This window comes from Akebia trifoliata, chromosome 14 (assembly GCF_017979445.1).
Source record: "Akebia trifoliata isolate Shusen 1 chromosome 14, ASM1797944v1, whole genome shotgun sequence".
In the NCBI taxonomy this organism is placed as follows: domain Eukaryota; kingdom Viridiplantae; phylum Streptophyta; class Magnoliopsida; order Ranunculales; family Lardizabalaceae; genus Akebia; species Akebia trifoliata.
The window spans coordinates 27,411,790-27,436,322 of NC_141388.1; the positions used below are offsets into that span (position 1 = coordinate 27,411,790).

The 24,533-nt window shown below is 33.6% G+C and overlaps 1 protein-coding gene across 3 annotated transcripts; it reads left to right on the plus strand.

Moving 5' to 3' along the window:
- Positions 1 to 481: 481 nt before the first annotated feature.
- LOC147386651 (disease resistance protein RPM1-like) lies at positions 482 to 4,455 on the plus strand. Of its 3 annotated transcripts, none has more exons than XM_086423571.1 (2): positions 482 to 3,630; positions 4,227 to 4,455. In XM_086423571.1, exon 1 carries the CDS (start codon positions 712 to 714, stop codon positions 3,607 to 3,609), a length of 2,898 nt encoding a protein of 965 aa, XP_086279697.1. In that variant the 5' UTR covers positions 482 to 711; the 3' UTR covers positions 3,610 to 3,630; positions 4,227 to 4,455. The 3 variants fall into 3 exon arrangements, with proteins under 3 accessions (XP_086279697.1, XP_086279696.1, XP_086279695.1); XM_086423570.1 differs by having other exon boundaries at positions 482 to 3,626; positions 4,218 to 4,455; XM_086423569.1 differs by having other exon boundaries at positions 482 to 3,626.
- The last annotated feature ends 20,078 nt before the right edge of the window (positions 4,456 to 24,533 follow it).

The following is a 24,533-nucleotide window of genomic DNA, read 5'->3' on the forward strand; positions in this document are numbered from 1 at the left end:
GAAATTATCTGTGAAGCTCCATTATATTTTCTCTAATCACTAAGGTATGTGACCTTTTGACATCTATGCCTACATAATAAAATTTCATGGTGTTACAACTAATTTCATCATCACCATCACCATCACTATTAACATCACAATCCTATTATCAAAATTTTGAAATGAGACAGATAATACAGGTATGAAGCATATGTCATATACTATTTGTTTATCGAATTTTTGTTGGAAGCATATGTCATATACTATTTGTTTATCGAATTTTTGTTGTATTCTGAAGTGTGACCCTACCAAACAGGTCATACCTTCAATTATTAGGTTATGGTCCCAACATCTAAAAATTATTTTCTCCATTACCTGCCAATTACTTTGTGTTCCGGTCAACAAATGTTGTGGAGATAATTAGTTGTCGCCCTACCTGCCGGCACATACAATTACTTTGTGTTCCAATCAAAAATTTGTTGGATTTGACTAGAATGAGTACCAATCAAAAATTTGTTTGATTAGTGGTTTCAGTCATCATGATTTAAGTAAAATTTTTCTTAGATCTAAGCCAAGAATTAAGAGGCAGAGTGCAGGTCACACATTGCTTGCAAAGAATCAGCAGAGTGTGAGCTCAACTTAATTGAGATCAAAATATTTTTCTTTTTCGATTGGATTGGTTTGGTTTGGTTTCTTCTTCAGTTTGAATCTACATACCAAGGAAATTTGAAAATGGCAGCAGAAGCTTTAGTGAAGTCTGCTATCACCAAATTAAAAGACTTGGCAATTGAAGAATGGCAAATCCAACGAGGAATCAGCAACGACATTAAGTTCATCTGTGATGAACTTTCTACGATGAAGGTAGTACTAAGGGTAGTAGAGAAGAAAAGAGTAAGAGATGAGTTGGTGAATCAGTGGGTGGCACAAGTGAGAGACGAAGCCTACAAAATTGAAGATGTTGTCGAGGAGTTCCAATCTATGATGGAAAGTTCTCTCATTGATTCAGGAGAATCGGCTGGCGGTTGTCTAAATATTGAGTTCTGCATTCATTATGTGCAAATTTTCTTCAAGCAGATGGGGATTCGTCATCAATTTCATTCTCAAATAGAAATCATCAAGAAAGAGGTTGATGACATCCATACGAGAAGGATGAGATACGACCTTTCACAAGAAGAAACTGGCGGCCCAGACGATGAAGAAACAAGGGGAGGAGATCACGGCGTGTCTGATCCTTTCGTCGAAGAAGATGATATCGTTGGGATTGATCAAGATGTGAACAAGTTACGAGAGTGGCTGCTAAAAGAAGAAGAGGCTCATCGACGATCAATAATTTCAGTTGTCGGGATGGGTGGATCTGGAAAGACGACACTCGTCAAGAAAGTTTACAAGAGCCTATTGGGAGGGGAATTTGACTGTAATGCTTGGGTATCTGTGTCCCAAGATTTCCAAGAAAAGGTTTTGCTGAAACGATTGGTTCAAGAATTTCATGAAAGTGGGAAGGAGGTAATTCCTGGTGACATAGAGGCGATGGACTTGGTCAAGTTGCGTGCAATAATATACACCTATTTGCAAGGGAAGAGGTATGTCCTTGTCCTTGATGATATGTGGGATGTTAAAGCTTGGGACATTGTTAAATATGCATTACCGCCTCAAAGTGGTGGCAGGGTTATCTTCACGACCCGCTCATCGCATGTAGCTTCTCCTATAGGAGAGACTCACTCCATTCACCGAGTTGAGCGATTACCCCATGAGTTAGCTTGGAGTCTCTTTTGTAGAAAGGCATTTAAGAGTGGCAATCTTTCGAGGGGTTGTCCGGAGCACTTGAAAGAAATTGGAGAGAAATTGGTTAAAAAGTGTGGTGGCTTGCCTCTTGCAGTTGTTGTCATTGGTGGTCTCATGTCGAAAAAAGACAACTCTGTATCAGAATGGAATGACATACTTGAAAATGTCAATTGGGAGCTGAGTAATAATCAAGATCTTGAAAGAGTTAGTCGAGTGTTGTTAACGAGTTATAATTATTTACCTCATTATCTAAAATATTGCTTCTTATATTGTGGAATGTTTCCCGAAGATTATGAAATCCATAAGTCAAGATTGATCCGTTTGTGGGTGGCCGAAGGTTTTATAGAAGATCATCCTCGGAAAACACCGGAGGAGGTTGCACATGGGTACCTCGTTCAACTCATTGACAGGAACATGTTGCAAGCATCAACTAACAAGTCTTACGAAGTGGGTCTAGTAGGTTGTGGAATGCACGATCTCATGCGTGATCTGGCCATTCATCTAATTAAGAAGGAAAATTTTGGTGAGATTTTCACAGAGAAAAGTGATACCAGAATCGTCGAGGGGCAACGTCATGTAGTAGCAATTCAGAATGGTTTGGATAGCATTCCATCAAACACGTTTAGTGTAAAAATCCGCTCCTTTCTAACATTTGATGTTGACAAGTTTTTTCCATTGAGTGTGCTTGAAACGATATTCAAGAGCATCAAAAGGTTGCGGGTGTTAGATTTGTCAGGAACAAAGATAAAACATTTGCCAAGTAATGTGGTTCACTTGATTCACTTGCGTTATTTAAGTGTGAGGAGAACAGAGGTGAATGAACTTCCGGATTCATTATATGAGCTACAGAACTTGCAAACTTTGGATGCTCGTGATACAAGTGTGGAAAGTTTTCTAATCTATCAACAACTAAGGCATCGTCTCTTTAGTTCTTGGCGAAATTCAATTCTTGTGAGATTGTCTACATTGGGAAGAGGAAGGGGAAGCAACTCAAGTAACTTGCAGACACTAGGCAGGGTGGTCCTTGATGAAAGCTTAGTAAGCCAACTTTGTTACTTAACCCAACTCCGGAAATTAAAGCTCCATGAAGTCAAAGAAGAATATTGTGTAAGGCTTTGTGATGCCGTTGAGAAGATGCCATACCTTCGCACTTTGGCAATACGCTCATCTAATACCAGTGATGAAGACATCCTTGATTTGGAAACCAATATGTCGTCAGCACCTCCCTTCCATCTCCATCTTGAAAAATTGGAATTAGTAGGGGTTATGAAGGAAGGGCACTTACCGCCGTGGACACGCTCTCTGAAATGCCTACAGAGAATTAGCTTATGGGATAACAAATTAATGGAAGACCCACTTAGCACCTTAGGACAATTGCCCAATTTGGAGGCACTTTTTCTAGAGCAGAATAGTTACTTGGGAAGACAGATTGGTTGGGGTGGCACTAGCAGCAGCAGCAGCAGCAATGAGGAACGACAATTAAGTTTTCCAAAACTGAAACACTTATCGATATCTGCTTTGCCTGAGTTGGAGGAATTGAGTGAGATAGAGGAGGGGATGATGCCATCCTTAAAGGAACTTTATATAGGTGATTGTCCAAAGTTGAAGAAGCTTCCCCGTGGCTTTCAACATCTCAAATCCCTTCATGATTTCCGACTACGAGACATGCCGGAAGACTTCATGAAGAGGTTGCGCCGCCACCACCATCATCATCGTGAAGGAGAAATAGTAATAGAAGGCGAAGGAGAAGGAGTGGACCATTGGATGATCCAACACATTCCTATTGTTACAGCTACGGTTCGATTTGGGAAACGTGAAGCATTGATCTCTCGAGAAAAACATCAATAGAAACCCAAAATTGGTTGGTAGGTTTCTCAATTTCGAATATTTAATATATCTAAGACCTGTCTATTGCAGTTCTATTACAAAACTCCCTTACTCTTATCAATTTTGTTACTGAACAAACCTTGCTTTAAGAATTAGACTAGCATAACTATCTTAGTAAGATTTCAAATCTTACTAAGTATTGTTGGGCTCACAGGGATTATCAAATTGGAAATCTAACACTACAGCCTTCTAGATTTTATGGAAAAAATTCAAAAAACAATCCTAACAATTTTTCAGAATTAAAATATTTTGGTTAAAGTGAGAATTGTCTTTTTTCCTAATCTATAAAATAGTATTTAAAAAAAAAATGTTTTGTCTTCTAAAACAGTAAAATTTTCCCCTCTTTTACTAAATTGTTTTAATTTTGGAAATGGCAATTTACCATTATCAGAATTAAAATGAATAGTATACTGTTTTGTGTTTTTTTTTTTTTTTCTTTTTAAATTTTCAACGCATGTTTTGGAAAAATAGCCTTAATTCATATTTTTTTTCATGAATTAAAAATGATAGAGATTAATTTTATTTGTGCTCTTAATTAATTTTTGCGGTAAATATTTCGTTGGAACGAGGTCATGAAGATGGTTCTGAGCATCTATCATAGCCTTGTAGAGGTGATGAAAAGAAAAAGGGACATTAAACTATCTACAACTATGATTGGAGCATAAGATGTCCAAGTGCCTAAACATAGTCTTGATCAGGTTGGTGCCTTAAATTGTTGTTGAATTTTTTTTAAATATGACATATAATTGTGATCTCAAATGCTTTCTTTCTATTTTTTCCTCTTAAACCTACACGGTGTTGGTGTTACATATTCGCTTTTTCTATTAAATTTCTAAAGTTAGTAGAAATTATCTCTGAAGTTCCATTATATTTTCTCCAATCACTAAGGTATGCGACCTTTTGGCATCAATGCCTATATGTTAGCTTTATTTATTATTGTATAAGTGTGTAATCCAGAACCTTATGTTATACAGACTGATAATGTGTGTGATCCACTCTCTACATATTGGAGTTTGATTGGTTTTTACTTATGGATTGATCCCACAGTTGATAATTTAATCATCAAATATGAATACATTTTTATACTTCACCATAAATTTTTTGTTGTTCTACATTCAAATCTCAACTTTTAAATGAGCATTGGTCTTATGGGGAGTTGGTCACTCAGGAAAACATCAACAAAATTAATTATTTGTTAAGTATGATTATGTTGCAAACCCAACTCCTTCAAATACGTAAGCACCATGTCCAACTAATTGACCTTAAATTCTCCAAAGCTTTGGCTTTGGCCCTGCTTGGTATATATGCTGCAAATCATACCAAAAGTCTATGATTCGAAACAGTATGATGAAATGATGGATATCATGACAATTAAAAAAGGCCCAACACTTAAATCAGTAGGGATAAAAGCCTTCTTGGGTAACAAATTCCTAGTATTATGGTGATGGTTGTAAACTATTGTATTCTTGGAAATTCTAAAAATAGAGGTAATTGAAGTTTCATTCTCATCGAACTGACAACAAGAAATTCTTAAAATAGGGGCTTATATGTCAACCTGAGAGAAATAGGTTTTCCAAAAATTTTGAAAAAATCGAGAATTTTGTGACAGTGCTTGGTGCTATATGTCAGGGAGATGTAGAACGATAAAATTATGCTATTAACAATATGTCGAGTTGGTAGTTATTAACAATTACAATCTCAAAGATTGCAGAATTGGTAATGCATTTTGAAGTTATAAGAGTTATGGATGATGGGGCAGAGGGTGGTGCATGCTGAAGATTGATTTATAACTACAGTGAGATGAGATGGAGCATGCTCATCGATGGTTTCTAAATGAGTGAGTAGAAGGCTTAAAAAGACTAGAGATCCAGTAGTAGGGCGTCAACACGATCTCATATCTTAGAATTGAATGGAGTCAAATTCATTTAGTCGATCCTGAATAGTTGTGAATTGGGTTCAAAAACGTGTTTGCTTGTCAAAAACCCATCAACTTCAATCCCCTTAAAAACTATATCTTGTTATTGAGATTTGGAGGTTGAATAAGATACAATTAATTCATTGATTTACCAATTTAATCAGTTGGTCCTTTATTTGGAATGATATTCCAGAGGTTTTTTTTTTCCCGATTTTTTTTATAATTTATGGAATTTTGTGATGGTGAATTTGCTAAAGACATGCCATGATGAACCACATTCAACCGTAAATTGCTCCAACTTAAGGTACCATGAACTGCCATGATATGCTTTAATCCTTGAGAACAAACTTCTTAAAACTACCAGGTCAAATGTTCTTTAGCATTTTGTTCTCATTTCATATAATCTTAGTAACACAGAATCATCTTTTCTTTATGTAACAAGTGACAAAACTTGAACCCGTCATATATTGAGTGAAAGAAAAATTCAAAAAGACAATTATACCCTTAATATAAGTTAAAACGAACTTATGTCCTCGATGACACAGAAAGTTGGCCAAATCACATGGCCACCCTTTTTTTTATTTATAATTGGGTATCCCTGTAGACAGTGGACTGGGCCAGAATATGGGTTTTTACCCAAATCATAAATCATGGTCTTATCCAAAGACTAGTCCCGGGGCATGTGCAATGCATGCACATCACATGCACTAGGTAAGTAAGGTGCATCCTCACAGGTGGCCCCTGAGGAATTAAAGCTCATATTGAGCAGATTTAGGCCTGACTTAGATGATCCCTAACCTACTCGTAAAATGGTTAGATGTGTCTTAGATGAGCACTTTGGAAACAAAAAAAATATCAGTCAACTAATGGGACGATTGATTGTGTTTCTAAACGCAAATTTCTCTACGTTTGCGTCAAAAAATGACGTTTTGCGATTTTTTACATGTTTGATAACGTTTTTAAACACTGCGTTTTGAAATTTTTAACGCGATTTACAAATTTTAACCGCTATTTTGAAAAGCGGACGAGAGACGTTTCGCGCAACAGCGTTTAAACGCAGTCAAGTGAAACGACTACTATACCCTTCGACATTATTAGAAATTCCATCGTCTGTCCGCGATAATAACTTCGTTCATCGAATGGGTTTTCCTCACCCATCAATTTCGCCAGTAGCAGCCGACTGAACTCATCGACGACAACCACCACCAGCACCGATTTAACATATCGACGACGCTAACTTCATTCAAGTGAAACCCATCGACGACGACGGCGGTAAACCCATTTGAAATGCCCCATATCGATCGACACCCTTCTTCATTGAACTCATCCCCAATCAAGACAGTGACGAAGATCGACGCCATTGACGACCCCGTTTGCAATCGACGGCATTGACGACGACGATTCAAAGTCCGATCGAAATCAATATCTTCGTTTGACCCCTTTTTCGATCGACGTCATTTTCCAATCTCTGTGAGCAATTTCTCTTTTTATCTCCCATCGATTTCAATTTTTGTGCATTATTCTTGACGAAATTGCTGGGAATCTATTGGATTAACAGAAATTGCATATTTCTGTTGGATTAATAGAAATTTTATTCAGTTAGGGTTGATTGTAATTTCTTGGTATATTTTTATTTAAATAAAATAATAGTAGAAATTTCTATAGAACTTGAACAATTGTGAATGATTTTTTATGAAATTGTTGGGAATCTGTTGGATTAACAGATTTTTTTTCTGTTAGGGTCGATAAGTGTTCTTCGCTAAGTACGCTATAATTCGAACCTACACATCTCTTAATTACCTATTTTTTAAAGACTCATTTCATTAATTCATTCAGATCTTATTTAATCTATAATTCGTTTTTTTTTCTTTTTTCTTTTCTTTTTCGATAAAAAAAAGGGCATTTTTGTTGGTTTTGTTTTGAATTTGGATTTAGATTTGAATTGGTGGGTGTTTAACTTATGATATGGGTTGGGTCAATTTGATTTTATTGGTTTGGAATTAAATTCAAGGTATTTAGCTATTGTACTGTTTAGAGATCTGGAAAAGGAATGGATCTATCTTTGTTTGATTGTATTTGAATCTCATTGAGATTTTTTGTTTATGTTTTGTCTTTGAATTCTGATTATTTGTTGGATTTTACGTGTTTATGCTGAATGCATCTAAGTTTGAATTGCTTGAACTTTCACATTTTTTCTGATATTTTTCTTGTTTTGGTTATTAGTTATGTTATATCTTCATATTATTGGTTTCAAACTATTTGACATAATTTGTTTTTCTTTGACGTTAGTGTGGATTAATTGAATGAATTTATTTGGATTATTTTTTTAATACACATGGGCTATTTTGTTAGAAATTAAAAGTAAATGGCTATTTTATGACAATATTATTGTCTCATCACAACATTTTTTAGCTTTATATGTTCTTTCAATGGAGTTGTTTTGTTTTTATAATTTATAAAAAAAAATTACATAGTTCAATTACACACATACACAATAATTACTATATTTTGTACTAGGGGTGCAACTTGGTCTGGTTCAAATCGAGAACCGAACCAAACCGATAGCTTTGGGGTGGTTTGGTTTGGTTTGGAACAAGTTGTAGTTCGGTTTTGGGTTACAAAAATGGAGAACCGATCAATTTGGTTCAGTTCTTGAATCAAGCTTGTATAGAACCGAACCAAACCGAGAACCGAACCCCTATGCAATAAATAAATATATATGTATATAATAATTATTATGAATTATTTTAAGAGTTATTACATAGATTAGTGATCTTTTATGGATAAACTAATGGTTTTTTATGGATAGATTTGTGATTTGTGGAATTGAACCGAACCAAACCGACTTTAATTTGGTTTGTGTTGGTTTGGTTCCAATGGAATTTGGTTTGGTTCTGGTTCTTATTTAGTGGAACCGACCTATGTTGGTTCGGTTCCAACTTGACCTCAAACCGAACCAAACCGAACCAAGTTGCACCCCTATTTTGTACAGTCAAAGATTGAGAACACAGGGCTCCCTCACTATGGGACTAAGAACTGTGTGTTCTTCCGACTATCTATATGATAACCTGACATTGCCTCCTGGTTTCTCTCTTTGATTATACACTGTGCAAAAATTATAGGTTGAGATGGTGTAAATAATCAAATAATTTATATGATGAATTAAAATAGAATATGACATGTTCCATTCTACTGGCGTCTCTTGTTATTACCATTGGCAAATGGAAGATAACAATTCAAATAATGCAAAAGCAGATTGGACACCCTAACAATATAAAGTTTGGGTCGAGATCTGCTATGAATTAGTTAAGAAGGGGAAGGAAGCGCATAAAGTGCTTGACAAGATTGGTTATGATTTCTTGGTTAAGGAGTTTAATAAAATAACTAATATTTATTACGATAGAGGACAAATGAAGAATAAGTGGGATAGATAAAAAGGCATTTGGGGACGTTGGAACAAGATTTGCACAAATACTGGCGTCTCTTATGATGTTGATAACGATATATTAGATGCAAGTGATGAGTGGTGGAATGGGTGGTTAGAGGTACATTTCTTATTAATTTGTCCTTTTATTTATTTTAAGATTTTTGTCTCTTTATGTAAAATAGGATTTTTTATTTTTTATAGCATCATCCAAAAGATGCAATATTTCAAAAGTAACCTCTAAAGTTTGATAAACAATTAGATTTCATCTTTGGAGGCACATATGCCACTGGTAGCCGGATGTGGTCACCTGCATCTAGTACAATACCATCTCCATCAGCACCACAGGATGAGAATCTTGATGCGGATGATCTAGATGATGTCATGCCGACCCAACATCCAGAGTCTCAGACACTTCTAGACTTTACTCCTAATGATGCTGATGAGTTTGAGGATGATGCTACTCCTATTGTACCCCCACCCACAGACCTCGTTCGACACAGAAGTGGAGAGATACTTTACAACCTCAAGGTCGTAGGTAGAAGATGACTACTATTATGCGAATTGGCCAGTCATTGGAGAAGCTCGCAGATGCAATTCACAGTCAGATATCCGCTTCTACCAATCCCACTCATATTAAGAAAGACAGTATTCAAGAGTCGATCGACCTCTTAAACCAGCTACCAGATGTACTCACCAACAGTGCTCTCTATCGTTATGCGTTGAAGATGTTTCTGAAGAACAAACAATTCAAAGAGGTTTTTTGTGCATTATGATCAGTAGATGTTCGTCTTGAGTGGTTGGAGGTTGAGATGTCTGATTTTATGGCTGGAAAAGATTTTTAGACATGTTTTATATGTTACTACAATATTTATGTGGGTTTTATGATGCACCTATAGAGTGCAATATACATTGGTAATTTTTGGATGTTGGATGGATATTGTGCATATTATATTTTCTGTTAGATGGATATTTTATTTGCTGTTAAATAGATATTGTGATTAATAATTTCTATTAGATGAATTATTTATTTGTTGTTAAATAGATATATACTATTAATATGGATTCATAAACAGGTTATGGATTCAGATATTGATACCGTGAATACTATCGATTCAACTGATACGACTGATACCATCGATTCAAATGATGATTCCACCAATACTGTCGGCTCAAGTGTTTTAAGTATGGCCACTATAGGAGGCATTATAGGTTCCTTATTTTATTGCGAGAATTTCTTATATAGGGAACCACATAATAATAGTCAGTTAAAGGGGATTGATTTTGTGCGGGAAACACTAGATGATAATTGTGCGATGTGTCATTTATTATTTAGAATGGAACGACATGTATTTCTGAATCTGTGTAGTATATTGGAAGTTCGAGGTCTACTGAAGATGAAATGCTACATTACTATTTAAGAATAACTAGCGATGTTTTTATTGATAATAGGACATAATCAAGGACAAAGATTAGTTGCCAATAGTTTTGATCACTCAGTTCAATCGGTTAGTAAATATTTCAACATAGTTCTTTTAGCTATGGTGAACTTGTCAATGTCCTTAATTGTACCTCCCGACCTCAATGAAGTCTCTTCGTACATCCGGAACAATCCTCGTTTTTTGTTATATTTTAAGGTAATATATATATTTGAAAAATATTTGTTTCATTAATGTTTATATATTAATATACGTTAAAAATATGTAGGATTATATTAGAACGATAAACGGGACGAATGTTAGTGCATTTGTACCAATAGCAGAACAAATGCGATATCGAGGACATAAGGGACTCACACAAAATGTAATGGCAACATGTTCGTTTGACATATTGTTCACTCATGTGGTGGTTGGTTGGGAAGGGTCGACTAATGATTCACGTGTCTTCCTTGAGATATTGAATACTCCCAGTTTAAATTTTCCATATCCTCTACCAAGTCTGTATTTAAAAACTTTTCAATTATATTTATTTATATTCAATATTAGAAATTAATATATTTTTTTGGATCATAGGTAAATACTATTTGATAGACGTTGGGTACCCACTCATGAATGGATATCTCGCACTTTATCGTGGTGTTCAATACCATCTACAAGACTATAGGAGATTACGGGCAAATGGTCGAAATGAACTACTCAATCATTTACATTCTTCACTTCAGAACGTGATTGAACGAACCTTTGGGGTTTTGAAAGCAAAATGACCAATCTTAAAGTTGTGCGCTCATATAATTTGGACAAACAACGAAACATTGTTGTTGCCTGCATGGTATTGCACAATTTTATCAGAAAACATACTATTACCAATGAAGAATTTGTTCGATTCAAAAAGAAGGAACAACGAGAGTGGAAGAAGACGACATCACTAATCAAGAGTATCCAGTTCCCCCATTAGTAGGTCATCAAAGTAAACAAACAATGAAAATACATAGGGATTTAATAGCTGATGTCATTTTTACTGGCAATTATTGATATATTTTTATATTTTATTTTTTTTGTATTGTAATTATAAATATTGTTAAACGATGTTGGAATAAAGATTATTCTGTTTTTAAGTATATTTCAAGGATTCTATGCTTATTTATTTATTGTCTTTGTGTATGATGAATAACATTGATGGCAAACTATACGTATCCACCATGTTGTTCATGTGGCCGAGTGATGACATTAGTCACAGCTAAAACAAAAGAAAATTATGGGAGGATGTTTTATAAGTGTCCATCTTGGCAGGTAATATGGTATTGATATTAATGTTGGGTGCGTATTTCTATTTGGTGACATTGATATTCATTCATGTGTTATTTTACTTTATAGAGACATGTAAGATCTTTTCTGTGGGTAGATGAAGTTGACATTATCAATGATAATGTTCCTCAAGATAAAGTAACGGAGTCAAATAAGAAGAATGAAAAATATCTTTTGTATACATTTGTTGGATGTATATTTTTTATGTTTTTATTTATTTTGTTTTACTTATTATATTAACTACGATTATTATGTTTAAATGATGTTAGAATCTAAATTAAATGTTATGTGGATGTGTTAAGTATATACGATGTAATGTGGATGTGTTATATGCAATGTAAATTTTGGATTGTGTATTATGCAGGTATTTTGTTTTTCAGGAAAATTTCTTATGTCCATTTTTAAGAGGAAATCCTGTTGAAATTTCTATAGAATTATAAATTTTTTTATAATTTTTTTTATAATTATAGACATTTTAAAATTAAAATAATTATTATTTTAATTTTTATATAATTTTATTATATTTATATGTATTTAGTGAAATTATATATTTATAGGGGTATTCTGATAATTTTTAATGCATTCTGGGTGCATTATCAACCTTAAGGGTATTTTGATCATTTTACCCTAATATAGCAGATTCTTGAAGCTGTATCAAGCAGAAATTATCAAATTCTGACAGCACATCACTTTTAGAAAGTTCTATCAAGTAAGCTTCTCAGTGTTTCAGATTCTGACAGTAAAAGCTGACAGTAGATTCTGGCAGCTGAATCAATCGTCTCGTTAATCTCCAATGTGAATGGAAATTATCAAAAATCCAGGATCTTTAAATTTTGGTGCAATCATTTACTGGATGAGAAACGAAGCTTGGACTGTCATGATGGCTTCCCGAGCAAATGGTGTTTTTCTCTTAGCTGTGGTCAAATCTTTTAGGAATTTTGCATAAGAAAGTATTTACTTAATGACATCTAATAATGGAATATTGATGTGCAAATTTTGGAAAACTTCAAGGACACCCTCAATTTGCTTACTCTTCTTATTGTATCTAAAGCAATAGAGAAATTGAGCTTTTTGAATTGATGGAGTGATGGGAAATATCTCCAAATCTTTCTCCTTCTCCTTAGGAGATTCTACAATTTCTTCTAATAGAATTTTGTCCCTTTTTCGGACATCATCTTTCTCATCAATAGGTTGGACCTTGTTGTTGTAGAAATCCTATTTTCACACTCGCCTGATTAATCAACTCGTTAACCCGATTACGACGATTCCCAATGATGGATGAATATTCCAATGTTTTTATTTGTTACTAGATATATTTCAGAAATTCAGATGAGGTATATCAAGTGAACAAAACTTTAGAAATCACGCTACGCTAGAAAAATATGACCTCAAAACATAGAAATCATCATTTTGTAGACAAAAATAAGCTTTACAATAAAAATCACTAAAAAATGATTAAATTACTAAAATACCCCTAACATCAAAACATCCTTAAATCCTACATCATGCTTAGGAAAACTCATTTGAACATGTAAAACAATAAAATAAAATCAAATAAATCATTTCGTCAATTTTCACCAAATTTGACAAAATTACTAAAATGCCTCTCATAAGGTTCACAATCATTTCATACAAAAAATTTCATAAGTGACACAAACTGATAATATCATCGAATTCCTTAAGAAAAATCGATTCCAACATCCTAGAACATTAAAAAATAACTTCTCCACACAAAAGTCCTCTTCGAGGACGAAACGATAATTTTCTAATTTTAACAATTTAAAATTTCAAAATTAATAATTAAAATATTAATTAATGTAAAGTGAAATGTAATTAAAATTAAAAATTTTTAAACCAATCAATCAAGCTCCTAGCCAAAATTGTTGATGGTTGCCCCCTGATATTTATTAAAAGACCCATCCATTTAGGGGCCTACAAAATTAAAATATAATTAAAGAGGGTTCTCCAAAAATCAAAAATATATTATTTCATTGTATATAAGAATTAAAACCCTAGTCTAAAGAAAGCTAGTTAATTAAATAAGACTTAAGTCAAAACCCTAATTAAATAAACCTAGTCAATCAAATAAGACTTAAGTTAAAATCCTAATTCACCTTATTAAACACCAACTCTTCCAAAAAATCTATAGATAGGAGCTTCCACAACCTAATTTCGTAGGTCAAAATAAATCCTAGAAAAAGTTGGTCAAAAAGTCTCCCTAACCTTCTCCAAACCCTAATTTTGAAGTCCTAACTCTCTACCTATCATCCAAACCTCATTTTTTACTCAAAAAACACCCAAAAACCCTATGAAAATATTAAAAAATACTCAGATCTAAGAAGAAAACACCTTAACTTGTAGATTTGAAACAGATCCAGTAACTAAGGAAAAATAAGGAAATTCCTACAAGGACACTCCCCGCTAGTATTGAGGGAACAAATCGTTGCGATTACCTAGATATATATATATATTTTTATTTTATTTTTTTGTTTTAGGTTTTTTAGCAATATAATCATTTTTAAGAAATAGTAGAGACCGGCGTTTGTCGGGCAGGGTTGGTATCTAACACCTTCTAACCTCGTAACATGATCCATGGACCATAGTCTCTTTTTATTAGTAGATTCGTTGCTTTCATCTATTTATAGTCAATGCTCAGTCCTGGACCATAATAACTAGGTGGCGACTCCCAAACCTCAAAAATCGAAAGCGGATCCGCACACTTAGTCGATCGATGACACTTTCAGTGGAGACTCCACTGAGGATTATTGAGGATCAGACTTGAAAAGTTTCAAGTATGGGAAGCATTGCCATAATAACCTAGTTTTATTTTATTTTATTTATTTATTTTTATTTTTTATCATTCTTTTTGGCTCGATTATTGATTACTTGTTTGAATGGTGACTATTTTGTTTTGGCACATTTTTTTATGGTTCAATCTAAGGTCACTCAGACTGACCCTAAATAATGCAGGATTTCAAGAGGATAATGATATAATGATTGTTGACCCATTTTTTTTATCTAGTTTATTTTATATTTTTGGGTTGTATTATCTTCTCTTGTCATTATTTGGATTGATTTTGAGTATGTTATTTTGGAGTATCATTTTCTATGATTTAATCTAGGGTCATTTGGGAGGACCCTAAACAATGAAATATTCAAATTGACATATGAATTGAGGATGAAATGATAATGGTTAGGATGAGAGTTTTGAATTTTTTTTAAATTCTTAGATGCATTTTTTTTAGCATATTAAAATGCATGGGTGGTAAGTTGTGAAAATAAATTATTTGTGAATGATGTGCCAAGAAAAAAAAAATTACTTTTTTTTAATATTGTTTGTGATGAGGAGAAAATTCCAAGAAAAAAATTGTAAAAAAATAAAATAAAACAAAAAGTATTTTTATGCGTGGTGTGCCGTTAGCAGAAAATGATTTTTTTATTTTTCATCTTCTTCTTAAATAAATTATTTGTGAGTGATGCGGTAAGAAACAAAAAAATTACTTTTTTTAATGTTGTTCGTGATGAGGAGAGGATTCCAAAAAAAATAATGTTTTTTGCGTGGGGTGCCAATAGTGGAAACGTAATTTTCATATTTCTATCTTCTTCTCCAATGAGAAAAAAGATGACGAAAATAGCAACAAAAAAAAAGAGACGTCTCTCTCCTTCCTCTCTCTCTTATTGATCTTTCTTTCTTTCTCTCGCTCTGTGATGGGTCCTCTCGACACACCCAACTCTCTCTATCAAGATTTCAATCATTCCATGGTGAAATCTCAAGAACTCCATGTTCTTTCTATGGATGATTGTCTTATGGATCATATGGTTATCGAGCCAGATCTCTTGTTACTTCGGTTGATAATGGAAGAATAACTCTACGATTTCTTGGACTTTACAGAGAGAAAGAAATTTGTTTTATGTAATTGATTTTTTTCCTTTCTTTTTCTCGAAGATGGTAAAGGTCTTCTTGAAACCCAGGTTGCCGAAATTTGTTGCTGCATAAAACTATTTCTGTTGTAGTAGAAATCATTCATCGATCGAAATATTGATCTGACGATGGGGTTGATGGTGATGGGGAGAAAATAACATAAAATAAATCGTCTTTAAATCTGCCTTAATCTCTACCCATCGATTTCCATCATCAAAATCGTTTGGTTTGATCTGATTTTGAAGGTGAAGATGACGATGGTGTTTTTTGGTTTTTATTTTTTTTCAAAATTGCTTCGACCAGTTGGACCCTCAAAGGAATTGTTTCATGGTTCTAAACCGCAGCGTAGTAGATGCTAACTCAAAATGAGGAATTCAAACTTTACTATTGGTTTTTTTTAGATCAAAACTAGTAGATCGGATGAGAAACGGCAAATGAATAAGTTTTTTTTCGTTGTTTTATTTTAAATAGAATGGTTATTCGGTTGTGTGTTTTTTTTTTTTGGAGTCACTATTGTCACACCGACTTTTACATATAACACATCATCGAAATGTTTATTATTGTTTCGAACTTATAAATTGGTGTGGCAATAGATTTTTATTGGGCAATTTTTTTTAGGCTTCTTTAATAGTTGGTAATTTGTTTTTCCAAAAAAAAAAAAAAATTCAATTTGTTTAAGTTGTTTAGGAATAGTTAATAATAGGTTTTTTTAATTTCTTTTAGTTTTTTCCCTTTTTTCTTCTTAAAAAAATCAATTTATTTATAAAAAAAAGATAATTCTTGTGCCTGTTTCAATATTAGATCTAATTGATGATTCTGTGTTATATTTATTAATTGACTATTTGAAATGCCATGATTTGATTGATCTATCTCTATGATGTGCATACTTTGATCTCGAACTGGATGTTTTGGATGTTCTTGTATTTCTTGATCAATGTTTGAAATCCACTCTTGTGATCTGATTTGGCGTATGGGCCTATTTATCTGGAAAATGCCCCGGGCACACCCTATCCTATTTGGCACACACCACTAGCACGTTTATTTTATTGCATTGCATTCTTGCATATCCCTTATAGCCATCGTGGCACTAGTACGTGGCCCGGTCTCCTCGAAGATGTGACATCATTCATGTAAACCACAACTCTAGTTACGTACCTTAGGGTATATAAAATTGGGGCATCAGTACCGTTTGATCAAGTGACACTGAAAGGTATATCGATGCACCCATGCTGGAGCGACCTAAGCCTTTGTCCTATTATAAGCCGCAAAGTCACATGTTCCGATCACCAACCCTAGATTCGTACCTATACGATATATCAAAGTTAATCTAAGTTCACCAACTACACCTCTTGGTTAAAAATCAGTACCTAAGCGAAACCTTACATGCAAGGGGGATAGACTACATCTATTCTAGATGAGAAGTAACTTAAGAGTACCCTTGCTCAACATCGTGCGCCACCTCTCAATTGGAGATTAAACTAGTTGTTTTTTGACTTCAGAGATTTGAGTTGGAATCTTAGATTATCACCTATATAGTATATCAAACCAAGTCACCACATACTGTCTGATTGAGTACGCTCGAGAGGTATATAGGTGTACTTAGTCAAGGGGGGCCAGATAAATTACATTGCACGTAGTAAACCTAGAGTCTAGAAACCTTCCTATAAGTCACGACCCGAACTGACTATGAATGTTCCCGGATTGCTCTAATCAATCCAACCAATAGGTAAGTGGGCGAACGGATCCAGACCGTTCAAACTGGACCCACAATATCGGTCTGACCCAATGTGTGAAATATAAATCAATTGTCTCAATCAACAAATAAATCAAACCGATTAACACCAAACCAGTTGGACCAATCAGTTTTACTTTCAAAAGACTCAGATTATTTTATACAAAAAAGATTTGATCTTAAGGTCAAATTAATTTGTTTGATCAAATGTTCTATCCCAATCAGGGGTAGATCCATGACTAACTCTTCTCACCTTCTTGGTCACTATAAATTTATAGTGCAATTGTATTCAATGTTTCCCATCAGACTTAGGCTAATTTTAAAATTTTAATCATGTGGTTAAGAATCCAATCTTCAGAATCAATGGTTAATCTTGGTGTACTTCCACTCAGGTAATAATTGGTCCCTAAACGTTCTAAATCGTCATCTGCCCTACTTCGGGACCATCAAAAGAGTCGTTTAGCCAAAGTACCAATGTCAAGCCCAAGTACTCCATCCACCCAATCCCGCTTTATAGATAAAGCATCCTTGAGTTTCTTTTAGTTTCAACTCAGTTTTTGTCAGTTTTTAAATTTAGTTGGTCGTTTCAATTAGGTTAATCTTTCTTTAATTTTTGAATTTTAGTCGACTTTGTCAGTCTATGTTTTTTAAGTCCAATAAAATAAATAAGCTTTTGATTATCTTGCTGCAATAATGATGTGAACATAAAATTTGACATGAGGAATGACTCAAGGCTCACTAATTAAGCTTGATAAATATTGGAGTTAAAGAGTACACTCAAAAAGTGTAAATGGGTACTACATTATCCTTAGGGGAACATGAGAGAATCATAAACTTACTTGAGAAATTCAACAACATTCCTACTTGGTCTCATGATGATATATTGATAGATTGCACTAAAATAGATTAAGTCCTAAAGTTGAAAATGAACTTCAAAATCAAAGATTATCAGTCAAGAATGATGTAGTTGAAACCATCGACAAAAGTGTTAAGACCCATAAGAAGGAATTCATCATGTTTTCTCATTAGAAAAAGAATATGAGATTTCTTTTGAAGCTTGGAAATGATTGAATGAGTTAATGTCAAATACAAAGAACTCAATCACACTCAATTTTGTAGAAGAAGACTGAAGATTACTCCTTCTCAAAAGAAGACAATACTTCACAGAGTAATCAAGACATCGAGTTCTTAGAATCTTGATCAAATCAAGTAGCATTTAACCAAAGGATGCCTTCTAAGGTTGAATCATTTTCCTATCTTACCAAGAAAAAAATAATCTTCTTTAACCCCTCGCAGCCTTTTCAATAACCTTTTCTTTTTAAACCACACCAAAACCTCGGGAGGGATCTCTTAGTATGAACTACGTTTTGACCTGATCCCAGAAGAGAAAAGAAATATTTGGGGTACGTAGGCAACCTGATAAGTTACTTCAGGCCCAATCACATACATAAAAAAATGTATTCTCTAAAGAAAAGCGTAATCCAAAAGGAAAATCCCCTATTGAAAGGTTCAAAAAAAGTAATGCCAAACTAGCATTAAAAAAAAGAACAAAAAAGAACAATACCAAATTAAGGGGCATTAATAAAAAAAGAATATCAGACTAGGGGCATTTTGGGAAGTTGAGCCTTATACCTTTTCTTTTTAAACCATATCCGAAGCCCACCTATTAAGTCCTTCTGAATGCTAATTGATTCAGTTAAGATCCAAGGAACCAAGAAGTTGTCGAATTGAATATTCAAGATCATTAAGAAGAAAAAAAACCCACTAAGTTAAAAACCTAAAAGGGCGACTTAGGCAAAAGTGAAAGCATAACCATAAAAATGAAGGCCTAATAGGTTGAAAAATCTGAAAAGGCAACCTAGGAAAAATCAAGGCATCATCAAAAGAAAAAAAATAAAGTCCGCTAGATTGAAAACCTGAAGAGGCGATCTAGGAAAAAATTAAGACATCATCAGATGGAAGGAAATGTCCCATACAAAAAAAAAATTCAGAAAGAAGTTTATTAAAGGATGTAGAAAATTATTCAAGTCATAACATTCATTTTTAGCTGAAAGCTCACATCTGATGAAGATAGTGTTGAAGTCAAAAAATTCAGAAGTCATCTTAAACATTATAGGATATTTAAGAGTATGTTTACTTGTTCAAGTATTCACCAAAGGAAAGTGTAGAACCATCGACCACTTTAAAAAGAAAGAACTTCTATTCTAATAATCATCAAGATTTTAAGTGAGCTTAAGCATTTCTCAAAGGAAATTGATCAAATTCCTTATTGCACATATGATAATCTTAAGAGTCTTGAATTTAAATGAATGTTGATTCTTCTCTCTGTCATATATCAGAGTCTATAGTTGCTCGTTTATATTTTTCAAGTGCAATCCATTTCAACAATTTCATAGTCAAGTTCCAATTAGAAGTGAACCTTGAAAGTAGGGGTATTTTTTTAGAATAACAGTGATTCCGAAGTTTTCATTCTTGATCACATGATAAAAAAGAAAATCTTACAAAAGTTTAAAAGTCTAGCGAAGTCCAATGATAATTATGAATCTAGATGCATGATAAGCCAATAAAGACCCAATCTTTCAAACTTTGAACTCGATAATATCGAGTCTTTAACTAGTTCAAGCACGAGAAACGTGGCTCCAATAAGTTCGAGTCTAAGAAATGAGATTCCGACTTTTTTTAATCATAGAATGAGTAGGTTTTTTGAAATACCTACAAACCTAAGTTTGAGTCTGAGAAATGAGACTACCAACTTTTTAAATAATAAAATGAGTAGGTTTTTTGAAGTGCTTACAAACCTAAGTTCGAGTCCGATAAACAAATTTTCAACTTTTTGAATCATAGAATGAGTAGGTTTTTTGAAGTGCCTACAAACCGAGAAACGAGACTCCAACTTTTTGAATCATAGAATGAGTAAGTTTTTTAAAGTGCCTACAAACCTAAGTTTGAGTCCGAGAAACGAGACTCCAACTTTTTGAATCATAGAATGAGTAGGTTCTTTGAAGTACCTACGAACCTAAGTTCGAGTACAAGAAACGAGACTCCAACTTTTGAATCATAGAATGAATTAATAAGATTGTTTAAGTACTTGTAAACCTTAGTCAGAGTCCGAGAAACAAGACTCCAGCTTTGTTTGAATCATAGAATGCATTAACAGGATTTTTTAAGTACTTGTAAACCTCAGTTTGAGTTCGAGAAACGAGACTCCAACTTGAATAAGATTTTTTAAGTTCCTACAAACCTTAGCTTGAGAAGCGTGGCTCCAATAAGCTCTAGTTTGATAAACGAGACTCAAATTTTTCTTAACTCTAAAAAAGAATTTCAATAGGATTTAATGAAGTTTCTACATCACCTATTTCGCTATTCAAACTTATCATAATTCAATATTGTGTGATTGTTTTTATTGCGTATGTGCATTTCAATTTGAATCATCATCATCAGTTAGAGAAGATCTCGAGGACCTTACATTTGTGGTTATCGAGGAGAGTTTATTCTCAATGATCTGATAGAATACTCAGTAGGCATCACCCATTGCACACACGTGCACTTTTGATTAGTCAAGGAGAATTTTTTAAAATTCAAGAATCTAACATCGTCAGTGAGAGTTCTGGCTTGAGGACTTGACATACCTTTAGTTCGGGGAGAGTTTTACCTTCAAGAATTCAAACGTTCTAACGAATTGTTAAATCATGCTGCAAAATGAACTGTCACTAGCTTTGGCATTCGGATGTCATACTATCTACCAAAATAGATTTACTATCTAGTTTGCTTCAACCCTTTGCCAAAGAGGGGCATCTGTCGACACCCCATTTTCGCACTCGCTTGATTAATCAACTCGTCAACCCAATGATGAATGAATATTCCAATGCTTTTGTTTGTTACTAAATATGTTTTAGAAATTCAGATAAGGTATCTTAAGTGAAGAAAACTTTAGAAATCACAGTACGCTAGGAAAATATGACCTCATAACATAAAATTATCATTTTTCAGACAAAAAGAAGTTTTATGATAAAAATTACTAAAAAATGACTAAATTACTAAACACTCCTAACATCAAAACATCCTTAGATCACACATCACAATTAGGAAAATCCATTCGAACACGTAAAACAATAAAATGAAATCAAATAAATCATTTTGTCAATTTTCACCAAATTCGATAAAATTACGAAATGCCCCTCATAAAGTTCACAATCATTTCATAAGTGATACAAACTAATAATACCATCGACTTCCTTATGAAAATTCGATTTCAAAACATCTCGAAGTATCGAAAAACGACTTCTCAACACAAAAATCTTCTTCGAGGGTAAAATGGTAATTTTTTAATTTTAATAATTTAAAATTTAAAATTAATAATTAAAATATTAATTAATGTAAAGTGAAATCATAATTAAAATTAATATTTTTTAAACCAATCAATTAAACTCTCAGGTAAAATTATTGATGGTTGTCCCCTGTATTTATTAAATGACCCCTCCATCTAGGGGCATAAAGAATTAAAATATAATTAAAGAGGTTCTCCAAAAATAAAAAATATATTCTTTCATTATACGTAAGAATTAAAACTTTAATCTAAAGAATCCTAGCAATCAAATAAGACTTAAGTAAAAACCCTAATTAAAATCATAATCTAAATAAACCTAGTCAATCAAATAAGACTTAAGTCAAAACCCTAATTCACTTTATTAAATACTAACTTTTTCAAAAAATTGATAAATAGGAGCCTTCACAACCTAATTTTACAAGTCAAAATAAATCCTAGAAAAGGTAGGTTAAAAAGTCTCCCTAGTCTTTTTCAAACCCTAATTTTGAAGCCATAACTCCCTTCCTATCATCAAAATCCTAGTTTTTACTCAAAAAATACTTAGAAGTCCTTCAAAAATATTCAAAAATCCTCTGAAAAATATAAAAAATACTCAGATCTAAGAAGAAGATAACTCAACTTGGAGATCTGAAGCAAATCCAGTAATAGAGGAAAAACATGAAAACTCGTACAAGGACGCTCCCCGCTAGTACTGAGGGAACAAATCGTTGCAATCATCTAGGTATATTTTCTAACTTGTTTATTTATTTTAATTTTTTATTTTAGGTCTTTTAGCAACGTAATCCTTTTTTGGAAAATAGTAGAGACCGACGTTTGTCGGGCGGGGTTGGTGCCTAACACCTTCCAACCCTGTAACGCGATCCCCGGACCATAGTCTCTTTTTATTTTGTGATTCATTGCTTTCATCTATTTAGAGTCAATGCTTGGTTCCTAGACCGTAAGAACTAAGTGACGACTCCCAAACCTCAAAAATCAAAAATGGATCTGCACACCCCGCAGATTGAAGGTGCTTTCAGTTGTCCACCTTCTTTCCTTACCTTAAGGTATGGATAGCTTGGACAGAATCTTGTTGATCTTTTGAATGGCTTCCTACCTTGTATTGACCCTTTAATCTATTGAAAACTGTAGGTTAACTTCTAAGATTGGGAATAGTTTTACTAGAAAATTGTCATTTTTCTCTTTTTCCAAAGGAAAGAGCTAATTAACCCAACTAAACTTCTATCTTAGGTATGAACTGAATAGGGGCTTTATTAGTCTGAGTTTGCTTTTAAATTGTCTATTATTGAGTATGGATGAGCTGCTATTGTTGTTTCATCGACTTCGTCATCATAGATTTTGAAGATGATTGTTGTTGGTTAGGTAAATATCAATTGGGCATAAAATCTAAAATTATAACTTTTAATTTAGAAGATTGCCGAGATTGATATAGGAATTGTGGAACAATGGCTTAGCTCATAGAAGGATCGGCTTGTTTAGGATAACTTTTAATGTAACTTGACAAACCACTAGATTGAATAGGTTGATTTTATTTATACGAAAAGTTTGGATAAAAGCTATTATCTGGATGATACGTTTTGTTGTAAGAATTCTGAGTGGGCTTCTTAAAAGTACTATAGCCATTAATAGCATTGGCTTGTTCGACCTTAATATATGGCAAGCTAGAACAACATTCAACCAAATGGTCATTGTTGTCAGACAAGACACATAAAAAAGTTTGTTCGACCATAACTTGAAACACTGGGTGATAATCATAGTAAAGGTTGGATGTTGAGATGTTGAAAGTACCTAACTTCTTTGTAAGACTATGCATACCACTCACTAAATTAGACAAAATATTTTGTAGATCAGGGTCTACTTTCATCTCTTACATTCCAAGTTTCTTAATGGGATCTTCTCTATCGAACTCTTCATTATTAATATAATAATTTTGAGCACTCTCGAGTAGTTTAACTAGAAAATTGTACGCTAGGTTGGAAGTTTGGTTCATTTATTGAACTTTATGCATAGACATAACTAAGATACATTTATTCGTTGTTAATTCTCGATAAAAGTATTGCACCAACTTTGCTTTGTCAATGTCATGGTGTGGGCATTTGACTAACAAATCATTGAATTTTTTCCAAGTTTGGAAAAATTCTTCCTCCGGACACCTTTTAAAATTCCTAATTGCATCTTTCATTCTCTAGGTTTTGGCCACCAGGCAAAATTTGACTATGAATTTCTTGAATAGAACATCCAAAGAATTTATAGAATTGGGATCTATGGAGTTCAACCACACAGCTGCGTGATCTTCCAATGATAATGGAAACAACATGAGCTTAACACTCTTTTCATCTAATAAAACTTAAGGAGTATGTTTATGATGGTTGCCCTAACTTAGGGAGTATGTTTATGATAGCTGCCTTAATTTGAAATTGAGTTGCATTGTTTAATGGTAACACTATGCATGTAGATGGGATATCAGAAGTAAGAGCGAAGAGCTCAATGAGAATTCGCTCTCGATCACCCATTATATTTAATGAGGGTTTCTTATGAATTATACTAATAGTACGCTCGATCTTAGGATCAAATGATTCTAATGTGTTACTCCTAGACCGTCTACCAAGCATGCAGTTCAAAGAGTATTTCAAACAATCACAAAAGAAAAGATTAGACCTAAATATGTTGCCTAAGTCAAGATAGCTCCTAACTAGTTAGAAATTATACAACTAGCCTTCCGACTTGGTTCTCTGAAATCAAATTCAAATCATTCGGATCTCCACATCAAAGGTGACGCACAATGCATAAGTAAGGGCACTCCTAAATCACCTTCATTTCTCAA